The sequence below is a fragment of the Homarus americanus genome, unplaced genomic scaffold (assembly GCF_018991925.1).
Source record: "Homarus americanus isolate GMGI-L3 unplaced genomic scaffold, GMGI_Hamer_2.0 scaffold18710, whole genome shotgun sequence".
Taxonomy (NCBI): domain Eukaryota; kingdom Metazoa; phylum Arthropoda; class Malacostraca; order Decapoda; family Nephropidae; genus Homarus; species Homarus americanus.
Genome location: NW_024734532.1, coordinates 352522 through 368046, shown reverse-complemented (window position 1 = coordinate 368046; position 15525 = coordinate 352522). Strand labels below are relative to the sequence as shown.

General features: G+C 44.7%; 1 protein-coding gene across 1 annotated transcript; it reads left to right on the top strand.

Moving 5' to 3' along the window:
- The first annotated feature begins 77 nt into the window (after positions 1-77).
- LOC121870292 (extensin-like) lies at positions 78-1696 on the top strand. Its single transcript, XM_042372082.1, has 2 exons — positions 78-91; positions 913-1696. Exons 1-2 carry the CDS (start codon positions 78-80, stop codon positions 1694-1696), a joined length of 798 nt encoding a protein of 265 aa, XP_042228016.1.
- The last annotated feature ends 13829 nt before the right edge of the window (positions 1697-15525 follow it).

Genomic DNA, 15525 nt, shown 5'->3' with positions numbered 1-15525 from the left:
TTTGATTTTTTAATTAAAGAAAATGAGGTTTGTGTTTTTATAATCTGGGTTGACGGTCGTAGTAGTGAATAAGTATGATGAATGACTCTGGGTAATGTATAATCTCGGTAATTGCTTTTGCACACACACACACACACACACACACACACACACACACACACACACACACACACACACACACACACCTACACCCACACACCTACACCCAACCTTACACCCTCATCCACCCCTACACCTACCCCTACACCCTCACCCAATGGGAATGAGAGAGTTTAAGGAATAAATGGCATAAAACACCGAGTAAATGGGACGTAACATCAAAACAATAGCCAATAACAGAGGGTGAAGTAGACTCCTTATCGTAGTGGTGGAAGTTGAATTAGACGGAAGTTAAAGATTGATTTCTAAAGGATATTTTTCGTAGGGGAGATGGAAGGGGAGAGGAGGGAAGATGGAAGAGTAAGAGGGAGAGGAGGGAAGATGGAAGGGGAGAGGAGGGAAGATGGAAGGGTAAGAAGGAAGAGAAGAAGAGGAGGAAAGTACAACGACAAGAATAGATTGTCATTCGTGTTTTGGATAAAGGGAAGGAGAGAGACGGGAAGGAAGAGAATAAATGGAAGGGAGGAGAGAGAGCACAAGGAACAAGAAGAGAGGGAGGGGAGGATGAAGGTGCAGGTGTGAAGATTCTCACACATGTGTTACAGGGCGGGGGGGGGGAGGAGAGAGGGAGGGAGGGAAAGAGGGAGAGATGGAAGCAGGCACGTAGGAAGGAAGGAAGGAATGAAGAAAGGAAGGACATAAACATATCGTTTGTCACTTTCAATATTTTCAGTGGTATGAAATATTTCTTGGGACGCGGAAATGATAAAACAGGGTTACCTACAGTGCTCACGGCATCCTCCCCACAAACAGGCTCATCCCACAGTCCTCACGGCATCCTCCCCACAAACAGGGTCATCCCACAGTCCTCACGGCGTCCTTCCCACAAACAGGGTCATCCCACAGTCCTCACGGCGTCCTTCCCACAAACAGAGTCATCCCACAGTCCTCACGGCATCCTCCCCACAAACAGGGTCATCCCACAGTCTTCACGGCGTCCTCCCCACAAACAGGGTCATTCCACAGTCCTCACGGCATCCCTCCCCCACAAACAGGGTCATCCCACAGTCCCTCACGGCGTCCTTCCCACAAACAGGCTCATCCCACAGTCCTCACGGCATCCTCCCCACAAACAGGCTCATCCCACAGTCCCCACGACATCCTCCCCACAAACAGAGTCATCCCACAGTCCTCACGGCGTCCTTCCCACAAACAGAGTCTCATCCCACAGTCCCTCACGACATCCTCCCCACAAAGAGGGTCATCCCACAGTCCCTCACGACATCCCTCCCACAAACAGGGTCATCCCACAGTCCCTCACGGCGTCCTTCCCACAAACAGAGTCATCCCACAGTCCCCACGGCATCCCTCCCCACAAACAGGCTCCATCCCACAGTCCTCACGACATCCCTCCCCACAAAACAGGGTCATCCCACAGTCCTCACGGCATCCTCCCACAAACAGGGTCATCCCAGTGTCCTCACGGCATCCTCCCCCAAACAGGCTCATCCCACAGTCCCTCACGACATCCCTCCCCACAAACAGGGTCATCCCACAGTCCTCACGGCGTCCTCCCACAAACAGGGTCATTCCATAAAGGGAGATGCGACATGGGTCTTCTGTTTCCCCAAGACGTGAGGAATGATCTTTCTCAGCCCCCTCAGCCTGCCAGGTTCCCACGATCCCTGGTGGAGGAGGACAGAATGGTGGTGCTATGTAAGGGTGACCACCTAGTTAATGCTGTGAGAGAGGTACAGGTGCAGGGAGAGGGAAGGAGGGGGGGTGGGGGAGGGAGAGAGGGAGGTACAGAGGCTGGGATGGAGGGAAAAAGAGAGGGAAGAGGAGGGAGAAGGAGAAGGAAGGAGAGGGAGAGAAAATGAGAGAATACCAACCCCTTGTTTCTAATCTTCCAAAGACCGCTCGACAAGCACTGGGCTGATCAAGATGCCGAGAGTTCGATCAAGTAACAGAAACACTGAGCTAGTGTCCATAGATACCTCCCTTTACCCTATCTATCAGGGCCACACAGCAGAATAAGGACCTGAACACTAGACCCTGACGCCTTAGTTCCAGAATAAACATAATCATCCCTTAAAATATCTTCAATTAAAAGAAAAATAATAAAATTGTTTAGGAATGCGGTTCGTCTCCGTTTTCTATTAGTATCGCCTCTGGGGGGGGGGGTGGTGTAGGGGGGACTCTCTTAAAATGAGCCATAATGGTAGGGGAGGGAAGGCTAATTGACCCGCGGTGGTCTGGGGGTTTTAACTACCTTCTGGATGATGAATTATCTCAGGAGAAGGTGATGTGAATATCCTCTGTGTGTGTGTGTGTGTGTGTGTGTGTGTGTGTGTGTGTGTGTGTGTGTGTGTACCTCTGTTTCAGTGTATCATTTTCTCCCTTTATCATTCTATCTCTCTATGCCTCTATATCTTTCTCTTCCCTTCTCCCTATCTCTCTTTTCCCTTTCTATCACAATTCTCTCTTCATCTCTAATTCTCTCACCTTCTCTGTTCCTATCCATTTTCTGTCTTTATTTCACCCTCTCCTCTGTCTTTCCCTCCCACTTTAGCATTTCCTATTCCTTGTTTTAATTTCCTTCTGTTTCCCTCTCAATCTCTCTTTCCTCTCAAAAGTAGTCAATTTCACCCCTCACCTCTCCACTCAGCCACACCACAACAAACACAACATAACTCTGTTTAATATCAACACAAAACACTAATTACCGAACTAGCCTTTACTCCTGTTATGTTCTGCCTACACACCAAGTATGATCAAAATCCATCGCTTAGAGTCCAAGTTATCACGCGGACAACCCTGACAGACGGACGTACGGAGGGGAAGCATGCATTCCTGAGACGACGCGTCTTCCTCCGCCACCTCTTTGAGCGATGGGAGACACAAAGCAAGACGCCAAGGCAGCTGTCACCTCCCTCCCACACCACCACGACCGTCCACTCTTGATGGCCGCAAGATACCAGAGGAATTTATGACCCACAGTTAGGCAGGTCGTAAACACGAGGCCAAAGGAGGTCGACTACTGTAGCTTTTAGGGGATTATTAATTTAGTGTTTAATGTACTCTGGGTGTAAGATAATAAGGGGGACTAATTATACCATGCTCTGTAGGTGACAAGGTTAGGTTAAGTTAGGTAATGGTTAGGTTTGGTTAGACGTATTTTCCTTCATTATTCAGGTAATGGATTTTGAAAAGGGAATTTGGCGGATAATTTTATTACCTATTAGAAAGTTTATTTTCTGAAATAACTTACGGCACTGGGCAAATAATAATAATAATAATAATAATAATAATAATAATAATAATAATAATAATAATAATAATAATAATAATACTAATAATAATAATAATAATACAGCCACAAGAAAAACCCTTTATGTTGACATCCTTTTAGAAAACTTTGAATACGTGTTAGAGTAGCCAGCGCCTTTTCCTATACAAGTCACTAAGCAGAGTAGACCATTATGTGCCCAATTCCTGCTCCCTTTAGCTACCGCCTCTACCACTCCGCCTGCCTTACAAATATCTTTTCACAAACTTGAAACCCTTTTACGTGAGCTGCTCTTTTTTTTTCCCAGAGAGTTTTGGGAAAATTTATGTACGTAGGTTCCAAAGCTTTCTCGGTACCTACTCCGTGATCTGAAGTTTAGACAGATCTTGTATTGAATTGACTTTTAAAATATTTTTCTTTTTGATTTTTTTCTTCTCTTTTTGAAAATGTTAATGGGATTTTTTTTTTATCAGTGTGAGATATGAGATAAATAATCATTCAGGATAGGTATATTTTGTGGGGCGTCGTAGTTGATAATATTGGAGTTAATTTAGGTTAGGTTAGGTTAGTTACAGTAGTCACTCAGCCACCAAATCGTGCCATTGCAAAAGTCTCCTTTTCAGACCACAAAATCCCCTTGAGACAGAAGACCACATGGGACCATATGCCTCCCAGGACCATAAGAGACCATTCGCCTCCCAGGGACCACAAGCGAAGAGAGAACGGAAAACTAGATGGCCACAGAGACCACCTTTAATGGTCCTGGGCCGACCACAGGCTATAGTGGTCCAGTGGTCGTAAGGTCTGAACCAGTGACCAACACAGAGACCAGATGGTGACATTACTGGGGGTCAGGGTGGTGATAGGTGGTGGTGGTGGTGATGATGGTGGTGGTGGTGGTGGTGGTGGTGGTGATAGGTGGTGGTGTGGTGGTGGTGGTGTACACACACTATAAACAGCACCGAGCCAACGTTAACCCCCTGTAGACCCCCTCCCTTAACTCCCTCTTCATCTCCCCCTCCTCACCTTCATCTGCCCCTCCCCCACCTCTCCCAACCCCTCTCCATCCCACCATGCTGCCTAATTGTATACAGTGTGCTATATCCAAACCGCCCCTAACACTTTATCATGAATCCAAACAAATCCGATTCTCACGTGAACAAATCCGCTTGAAGCCATTGTTTACATTCAAGCAAAACATCGAACCAGTGTACCTCAGTTCCCGTGAGTGATGTGCAAGCCGGAAGCATGAAATTTCCAGTTTTTGTGGTTAAGAGGAAAATCACTGTAATTGTTTTGTTACAATGACAAATAAACAACTTGATTGATGGAGTTAGTGTGTTATTAATTCCTAATTGGTTGTGGCTGCCGAACCGGAGCCAGCTCTCACTGAATTTATGGTCGACATCCGGGTATGACTGCAAGCTCGGTGCTAACCTAACCTAACCAAACCTAACCTAATCTAACCTAAACATAACAAACACAACTACATCATTACCACTACTATCATCTCCACACCACACCACACCACCTCCTCCACCACACCACCACCACAGGCACCATCAGAGACTACCACTGTGGCCAACCTGGAGATGAAGTGTGGCCATATGGTCGAGGTTTTCACTGTTCGAGGCTACAAACTAACCCTGTGGTCCACCGCAATACACGTGCGCCCTGAACACGTGTTATTACAGTCACCACGTGCTGACAGAGGGCGCACGTGCGGAGGTAAGGTTGTGGTTTGGTGTTGATCTATAGAATAATGTGTGTGTGTGTGTGTGTGTGTGTGTGTGTGTGTGTGTGTGTGTGTGTGTGTGTGGAGGAGGGGGAGGGAGGGAAGTAAGGGAGATAAGGTAGCGAGGGGAGAGTGAGGGGTCAGGTAGGGTCGAGGAGAATGCTCAGATAACACGAGGGGGGAGGGAAGAGTAGAGAGAGGGAGAGAGGTAATAAGGAAGGAGGGAAGAGAGAGAGGGGATGATAAGGAGAGATGGAAGAGAGAGAGAGGGGGGGGGGTGATAAGAGTCGTCTTATTTAAGACTCCTTGAACCTTCTTGTCACTACACCCTCCTCCCCCCCTCCTCTTACCTTCTAAATAAAAACCAATAGAGAAACATCACTTAGGTTAGGTTAGGTTAGGTTAGATTAGATTAGATTAGGTTAAGTTAGGTTAAGTTAGATTAGGTTAAGTTAGTCAGATGGTAACTAATTCATGTACACGCGCAAACTAAATATACAGCAATATTAGTCTTTGTGCTTATATGAAAAACATTAATTAACCTCTAACAACGCATAAATATTCACTTAGTAACAAACTGTATCTTTTTTGGTTCTTCGAGGAGAGATAAACTATTAACAAGGCATTAACTCAACGTGTATATAATAAATACCGTCGTTTACCCTTAAGACGCCAACAAAAAACGGGAACGTAAACAAACATCTTGGATCCCATCGAGCTAGGGTATAGGGAGGGAGGGCGGGGAGGTGGCGGGCGTCTCTCAGTGGAACATTAATGAAATTAACCCCCACACGCAGTACGTTTTCTCAATGACCTAAACTGCCAGCTGAATCACCATCTGCCCTTGTTAACCCTGTAATTACACCCGACACCTCTTACCCTCCCCTTCTCACAAAAACCCTCACCCTTCTCCCGCCTTCCTGGTTGACATTGACAATAACACACTACACTAGATCTGAAATTTGACCCATATGGAGTCGGGTGTTAGAGGTCCTTTTACTCTTTTTTTGGGTACTGTTTACTCACGGAGGATAAGATTTTAACCCTTTTAAACTCGTGGAGAAAGATCTGAGTTTCTGTGTCGTTCAGTAGGTGAGGAATCTGGTCTTAGGGGTTTGGTAGAGGGTAGAGATAAGGTAACACAGACTGGGGCCTCATTGTTGGCTCCTACAGTATGTCTTTAGCCCCTTTACTTGACACCATCTGATACCATATGCTTCTGGCACGCGCGTGTAGAGAGAGAGAGAGAGAGAGAGAGAGTGACGGGGGAATAGAAAAGTAAGAACAAAGAGGGAAAAAGATAAAAAGACAGACAGACAGACAGACAAACAGACAGACAGACAGACAGACAGACAGACAGACAGACAGATAGACAGACAGATAGACAGACAGTTAGATAAACAGAAAGACAGACAGACAGACAGACAGGCAGACGGACAGACAGGCAGACAGTCATCAATAACAATCTATAAGTAAGTATACTCCCCCCAGTGACCTTTCCCAAGTCGTAAGTCTGATAAAACTCGTCTTCAGACTTATGGCCACTTTACTATAAGACTTTTCCATCTCCAGAGAGTCTTTTTGCTGAGCCTTATTATAGGATTTATCGTCTGATCAGCCAACCATGTAGAGTCTGTTTCCAGTCATACAGTCAGTCCAGTTAGTCTATCATGCTTGTGTCCTTAGTCACCAATCAGTCCTATCATGCTTGTACCCTTTGTCACCAGTCATCCTATCATGCTTGTGTCCTAAGTCACCAGTCATCCTATCATGCTTGTGTCCTTAGTCACTGAATCACCTTCATTAAATTTAGCATCCAGAGTCCTTTAGCTCACTGATTTACAGCTGTAATTCCACAATGAACACACCACGAGGGTCTCATGTTTGTTCCTGAGCAAGGTTAAATGAGCATGGTGGCTGAACCAAAAATTATTCTCAATGAGTCTGACAGTGGCATCAGAACAGAATGTGTTTTTGTGTGCTGTGTGTTGCAGTGTGTACAGTTTTGTAGTGGTAAATAAAATAGGTGTGTGGGGTTTGTGTTTGCAGGGTGGGGGCTAGGTTTTGCAGTGGTATGTGTGTTGCAGTGGTGGCTGTGTTAGCAAGGGTCAGTGTACAAAAGGTTGCAGTGGGGTGGTGTGTTGCAGGTGGGTTGTGTGTCAGTGGGGTGGGGTTGTGTGTGTTGCAGTGTTGCTCCGTGGCTGTTACCTGATGGTGGGGTGTGTGGTGAGGAGAGAGGGAGGAGGAGTATGAGGAGAGATGGAGAGGAAAGGGGGGCAGAGAAAGGTGAAGGGGGAAATGAAAGGAGGGAGGATGGGTATGGAGAGGAGGGTGTAAAGGAGAGGAGGAGAGAGGGAGGGAGAAATGAAAGAATGATAAAAACCGTAAATGATGTAGATGGAGGAAGGGATGAAGAAGGGAAGGGAAGGGAGAGTCTCAACACATCTCACTCCTTGTCTTAAAATAACCAGAGCCTATTAGAATTGGGGCCTATTAAAAGTGGGGCTTATTAGAACTGGGGCCTAGTAGAACTAAATCCTATTAGAACTGGGGCCTATTAAGACTGGGGCCTATTAGAACTGGGGCCTAGTAGAACTAGATCCTGTTAGAAATGGGGCCTATTAAGACTGGGGCCTATTAGAACTGGGACCTATTAGAACTAGATCCTGTTAGAACTGGGGCCTATTAAGACTGGGGCCTATTAAGACTGGATCCTATTAGAACTAGATCCTATTAGTACTGGGGCCTATTTGTACTGGGGCCTATTAGAACTGGGGCCTATTAGAACTGGGGCCTATTAGGACTGGGGCCCATACCACCAGTAAACCCTCATCCTATATTGTATTCTCAGTAAATTCATTCTTATTCAGGCACCGAATTTCCCACGAGATAACGAAACGACTCTGACCTCATCCGGCGTTGCTATGGAAACATCCTACCGAGGGAAATCACTGTTCTTTCATCATGGCAAACTAGCGCTCCTATTGGTTGACCTGATTGACCTCCGCTATAGTTGACCTAGGATACGTATTTTCATTGGTTAGTAGGAAATGGAAGAATTCGCCTGATTGGTTGGTTAAAAGTATAGAAATTGCGTGGGAAATTACCATCAGACTTACATTGAGACTTGATTAATTATATTTAACCTCTAACCTTAGTTAATCTACCTAACCTAGATTAATGCTAATGTTACATAATCTAATCTAATCACCCACTAACTTAGCTAAATTTCACCTAATTCTAGCCCTAACTTAACCTTGCTTAATCTACCCCTAACTTAACCTACCCTACCCTAATCTAACCCTAGCATAATCTAACCCTAATCTAATATACTTCTAACCTATTCAAACCTAATCTACTCCTGCCCTAACCTAACCTAACTTTAATCCTAATCCAAAACCACATTATGACCTCAGGATTAGTTACGTCTCACCAAAACACAAACTTAAAACACATTATAGATATTGTTAAGCGATCGTTCATTTGAGAATCTCCCTGTAGCACCCCCCACCCTCTACCCCCTCCTCCCCTACCCCCTCCCCCACCCCCTACCCACCAAAAATATGCGAAAATAAAAGTTAATATTACTTTTTGTTTCGTTCAAAGTTTGTAAAGTTTGGCAGAGTTGCGTACTGCTGTTGGGGAAATTCTTACTCTTGGATGCAGGTGTGGTGTTGGGGAGATGGGGAGGTAGGGAGGCTGGGGTGAGGAGAGGTAGGGAGGGTGGGGAGGAGGGAGATAGGTAGGGTGGGGAGGTGAGGTATGTGGGGAGGAAAGGAGGAGAGGAAGGGAGAGAAGGAGTGGTGAGGAATGTGGGGTCTCTCTCTCTCTCTCTCTGTCTCTCTCTCTCTCTCTTCAACATTATCCATTTATTCACTTTCACTGGTAACTTTCTCCTCCCAAACTCATTCACTAACATTTGTAACTTTTCTTTCCAGAGTTTATACTTTCTAATATACTTTTATAAACTTTGGAGAGGAAATTTAGCGGAGTTGTTTTAGAAAGTACTGGTGGGTTATTTTTTCTTTGTTGTCTCTCTCTCTCTCTCTCTCTCTCTCTCTCTCTCTCTCTTTCGTTCTCTCCCTCTGCTTCTTTTTCTCTTGATTCTCTCTTGATTTTTCTCCTGCTTCCCATCTCTTCCATTAACCCTCACTTCTTCCCCATTTCCCTTGCCTTCCTCAGTTCCCCCCTACCTTCTCCCCATTCCCCCTCCTTCTCCCCTATTCCCCCTCCCTCCACTCACCTCGTCTACTCCCCCACAGAACAAGTTGTCTCCCATTTCGTCTGCCTGTTGTTAAACCTAATTTGCATATTCATTAAAACTTTTATTGCCTGAGACAAATTTTCCGCGACTCTGAGTTTACATAAAATTACCGACTCTCGAATTTTTTTTCACGTAGAAATTGTGTTTTTTGTAGAATTTTAATATTATTTTTTGGGGGTAATTTTTGAATGTTGGGAACTTATTTACATTCACCTGTGATCGATAAAAGAATGTGTATATTGTTTAGTTGGTGTTGATAGTATGTATACAAACACACACACATACATATGCATACACATACAGTCACAGATAGATAGAAATACACATGTATACAGTCACACACACACACACACACACACACACACACACACACACACACACACACATTTTTGTCATTATTTCACCAGTGTCTCAAATAAATATCTTTGCAAAGGTGTACAAGAGTTCAAGACGACCATCATTAAAGGAATAAACAGCAGGTGTATATCTTACGTGTCACCTGAGTAGGATGGCCCACACTCTATATGCTAATTAAGTGTGGTAGTGGTTAGTGTTGGGTGGGGGGGGTTTCATTATTTGCCCAGCCACAGGTAAGTGTTTATATAACTTGGGGATATTACAGGTGTGTTTCTTTTTTCCTCTTCTCTCTCCCCTTCTTTTCTTCCCTCTTCTCTTCCTCTCCTTCCTCTTCCCCTTCTTTCTTCTTCCCCCTCCCCCTCTCCTCTCTTTTCCCAGTTGGCTAATTTATTGTTCAGTCCTTTATTTGGGTATGATTTGTCTCTCTCTCTCTCTCTCTCTCTCTCTCTCTCTCTCTCTCTCTCTCTCTCTCTTTAATTCTTCACACTCCATCATCGTCATTCTCACCCTATCCAGCTCTCTGTCTCTCACTCAACACACTGTCTCAAAGAAAGAGATCTCCCTCACCAGGTCTCTGCACTACCACTTTTTAACTCACTCAATGGGCGAGACAGAGAAAAAATTTGACTGTCTTCGTTACTGTCACGTCTTGATCAATTTCCTTCTTATTTTGGTAGGTAAGGTTAGGTTAGGTTAAGAACAGATAAATACAATAATGGTTGCCCCTTGTGTAACGAGGATGGCCGGCTCAAGGGCCACCTAGGTGTGAATTTGTTTAAGGTGTAGAAGCTGTCGCCAACACAACAACCACACCCTAAGTTAACGAGTTGCATGACCCAGTGCCAAGGTATAGTCCGAGAAGACCGGACAACCCACCAACTGCACCGGCTAACCATGACCCCGAAATAAGATCAGTAAATCGGGTTAACATCCAGGCCCCCAATTACTGCTGGGTAGACAGAGGTAAATGGCGTAAAGAAACTTACCCATAGTTTCCCTGGTAGACACAGTTACAAGTATAACCTGAGACACAACCGCTACTTAAATAGACCCACAATATACTACAACCTTACCTATAACATACACCAGGTATAACTTAAAACCACAAACAACTTTTAAGACGACAAAAAAGGCCAAATTTTTCTCTCTCAATAAATGATAATCACCTCTAAATTAAGATTGTGGTTTATAATATGTAAATCAAGGCCCAGAACGTTATTTTGGAGAGGGAAAAAGATCTAACAGGATACCGGGTCTTCCATGAATACCAAATATCTTGTTGGTGTTGATATTCACGAAGATCTTACACACACACACACACACACACACACACACACACACACACACACACACACACACACACACACACACACACACACACACTGTCCTCTTGTTGTTGTAGTTTAAGCGTTCAACAACATCTAAGGTCATATGAAGATTAGACACCCCACCTTCCATCACTCGAAGATTAACCACCTTTACCAAACCCTACCCTAACCTAACCTACTACCCTAACCCTACCTACCCTAACCCTAACCCTAACCCCCTTACCCTACCCTACCTAACCTAACCTACATACCATACCCTACCCAGCCCTAACCCCTAACCTCCTCCCCAACACTAATCCCACCTACCCTAACCTACCCTAACCCTACCCTCCCCTAACCCTAACCTACCCTAACCCTAACCCTACCCTACCCTAACCCTACCCTAACCTAACCCTACCCTACCCTAACCTTACCATAACCTAACCTATAACCAAGTGTTCCTTTATAAAATGTACCATATTCTCCCATCACTACACTACCATACACACAGTACACCCACCTACACCTTTACCATGACCCGACCTCACTTCTACACACTACCGCTGCTGCTTCTACACCTCAATACACTCTCCTACACCCCTAATCGTGTTTATGACTTCACTTTACACTACTACTACTACTGTTTCTACACCACTCTACACTCACCTACACCTTGCCTATGGAATATTCTACATTACTTCTACACCTCCCTACACCTATCTACACCTATCTACACCCAAAATAAAGTGAAAAGAAAGTCCAGCTCTCGGTGACCAACTTTCTAAATTGGAAAGCAAAACAACCCGACCTTAATTAATTACCTGGACTAATCAGGTTAAGTGCTAATTAATCCACTCATTTAGTGCAGGTGAATAATGAAGTCATTAAGGCCCTACCTGGATAATTACCTTTGTTTATTATATAACTCATTACTGCTATTACCTGGCTTATTATTATTATTATTATTATTATTATTATTATTATTAGTATCATAGGCAGACGGTGTATATTACCCTCTGTTTAACACACATAAGAACATAAGAATGGAGGAAACTGCAGCGGGTCTATTGGTCCATACTGGGCAGTCCCATTTACACTCAATTTTGGTGTTTTATGATGTCACGTAAGGATGTATGTAGAGTCTGAAGTCACATGATGTCAAATGATGTCAACTATAAATGTTTATCTTCTTTTACAGATGAGGAAGTGAAAGTGGTTGAGTGAAGTGCCATGTGTTGTATCTAACGAGTCATGTGAAGTCACCGTGATGTCCCCCTTAAGTCGTGACGTCATGTAAGACCATATGAAGTCAAGAGATGTCATGTGAAGTCACCGTGATGTCCCCCTTAAGTCGTGAAGTCATGAAAGACCATATGAAGTCAAGAAATGTCATGTGAAGTCACCGTGATGTCCCCCTTAAGTCGTGAAGTCATGAAAGACCATATACAGTCGAGAGATGTCATGTGAAGTCACCGTGATGTCCCCCCTTAAGTCGTGAAGTCATGAAAGACCATATAAAGTCAAGAGATGTCATGTGAAGTCACCGTGATGCCATGTACACCATTATGTAATTGATTCAACATGGCGGGAGTGGACATAATGGACACACAGCGCCACTAACATCAAAGGTACACATTAATCAGACAGAGTGCCTTACTGCAGCGCCATTAAGAGGAGACGTCCACTTAGCTGCCCATATGGAGGTCACGTGACGAGGGACATCCAATCAGGTGGCCCGGAGGCGATCACGTGACTAGGGATATCCAATGAAAGGCCCAGAGGCGATCACGTGACTAGGGATATCCAATGAGAGGCCTGGAGGCGATCACGTGACTATAGGGATAGCCAATAAGAAGCCCAGAAGCGGCCACGTGATTTAAACAACCTATCAGAGGACTTAAAGATAGTCACGTGATCATAGCAGGTGTTATCATGGACGGGATGACGTAAACATACATACATACATACATACATACATACATACATACATACATACATAGCAATAGGGCACTGTCACGTGACCTGGAAAAGAGAGATGGGAGGGAAGGGGAGAGAAAAAGGGCAGGAAAGGGGAGGAGAGATAGGTCTCGTGACTCGCCCCGCCCACTTGTCAACGCCATAACAGGTCACTTACAGGTCATGTGGAGGGAAGGAGGGACAGGGGAGGGTAAGGGAAGGCCAAGAAGGAATGGGTGAGGGGGAGGAGAGGAACAAAGGAGTGTGGGGGGTCGTGTAGGGGTGAAGGGAAGGGGAGGGGACAAAGGGGAGGTGGGGGGCCGTGTAGGGGTGGAGGAAAAGGAGGAGGAACAAAGGAGGTGAAGGGGAGGCCGTGTAGGGGTGAAGGGAAGGGGAGGACAAGGTGGAGAGAAGGGGGCAGGAGGGATAATACGTTAATCATAGGGTATCATTTTCTGACATGGCGAGGGAGAGAGAGACAGAGAAATAGAGAGAGAGAGAGAGAGAGAGAGAGAGAGATGGAGGATTAACAAAGAAGAGAAGAGAGAGAATGAAGACTTATATAACACAACATTAATAAGAGGAGAAGAATTGAGGAAATAGAAAGATAATGAAGGGAAAACTTGATAAAGATGGTGAAGGGAGATATTATTGATCACACACACACACACACACACACACACACACACACACCTAAACCCCAGGTAGTATCAGGTGACATAAACTTGTGAGGAAGGAGGAGGAGAAGAAGGAGGAAGAGGAGGAGCAGGAAGAAGGAGGAAGAAGGAGGAGGAAGAAGAAGGGAAAAGGAGCAGGAGGAAGAAGGAGAAGAAGGAGGAAGAGAGACAAATCTTCTTGTATTCCTCCCATACACCTCAATCATCACAAGCTCCTCTGACTGAGTAACCATTATTAAGTTACTTCACGTCACCTTAACCCAGACACAAGTTTTTAAAAATTAATTCGACAATAAAAACCAAATTAAAACTCCACAGGGCGAGACGTAGAGTTAGTTACGGTAAATGACTGTTTTAATCTGTCGTCTTTACATCACAGCCTAACCTAACCTAACCTAACCTAACCAATCTCTAACATAACTTAACTTAATCCCTAATTCAACTTAATGTTATCTAACTAACCTCTTACCTATGTTAACTTAATCTAACCAGCCTCTAAGTTACACACACACACACACACACACACACACACACATACACACAGTCCTGTAAACGTGAAACACATGAAGAGAGAGAGAATAAAAGGGGAGATAGGAAAGAGGAAGACCATGAGAGAGAAGAAGAGGAGGAAGTGGAAGAGGGGAGGAAGGGGAAGAGGGGGGGAGGGAGGGGAAGACAGGAGGGAGGGGAAGAGGGGAGGGGGTTATCACCAGCTGGTTCTGTGACCCATAACAGTTTAGAAAATTGGCCTATTATAACCCCCCTCCCCCCCCCGCCCTCCCCACAAATCCGCCACGCAGACTTTATCCACATTCATTCACGTTCTTCCTCTATCCCCACCTCATCCATCACCTCATCCATGTCACCCACCTACCTTCATCCACCTATCTCTTACCTACCTACCTCTCACCCACCTCTTTCTCACCTACCTACCACTCACCCCATTTCCCCATTTCACCCACCCATCTCCCCCTCACCCACCTGTCTAATCCATCAACACTGACCTCCATCTTCTTTCACTTTCCACCCACCACCTCTCCCCCATTCCCCTGAAAACCCAATTTATGGACACCTGAGATTCAATCACCCCTAAATACCTTATTCTGGGGACGTTGGAAACTCCCCCCATATAGACTGCCCTCCTCCCCCCCACACCTATTGTACGAGGCGGCTTACACGTAAACCCAGTTCACCTCGGGGCAACTCAACGCTAACCCACAGTGACACATAAGATCGAATTTCCTAGAGAGATTTACGAGATATGAGTCTTGTAAACCCAGTTCACCTCGGGGCAACTCAACGCTAACCCACAGTGACACATAAGATCGAATTTCCTAGAGAGATTTACGAGATATGAGTCTTGTTCGCGGGAAAGTTGGGACGGTTTTAGGTAGGGAAAGAAATGCATTCACAGACACGTGTTCAAAGGAATTAAATTTTCCAACCAATAAATTCTAGATTTTTTTAATTTTAAGTGTAATTTAGGGTCAAATTTAATGACGGATTTTAAGGTAATTTAGTAAAATGAACTGAAATAAATAACTATCGATAGATTCATATACTGTACTAAATAACATAGCCAACCTAACCTAACCTAACCTAACCTAACCTAACATAACCTAACTAGCCTAGCCTAACTAACCTAACTAACCTAACTAACCTAACCCTAACCTAACATAACATAACATAACATAACATAACATAGGAATACTGTACATGACCAATACGTGTAGTATAATATGACCTTGACCTTTATATGACCCTTCACAGAGGTCATGAAGATAACAGGTCATCTAGGTTGGGTTATATATCACTTGTTACAGGCATTTAGGTCACGATCC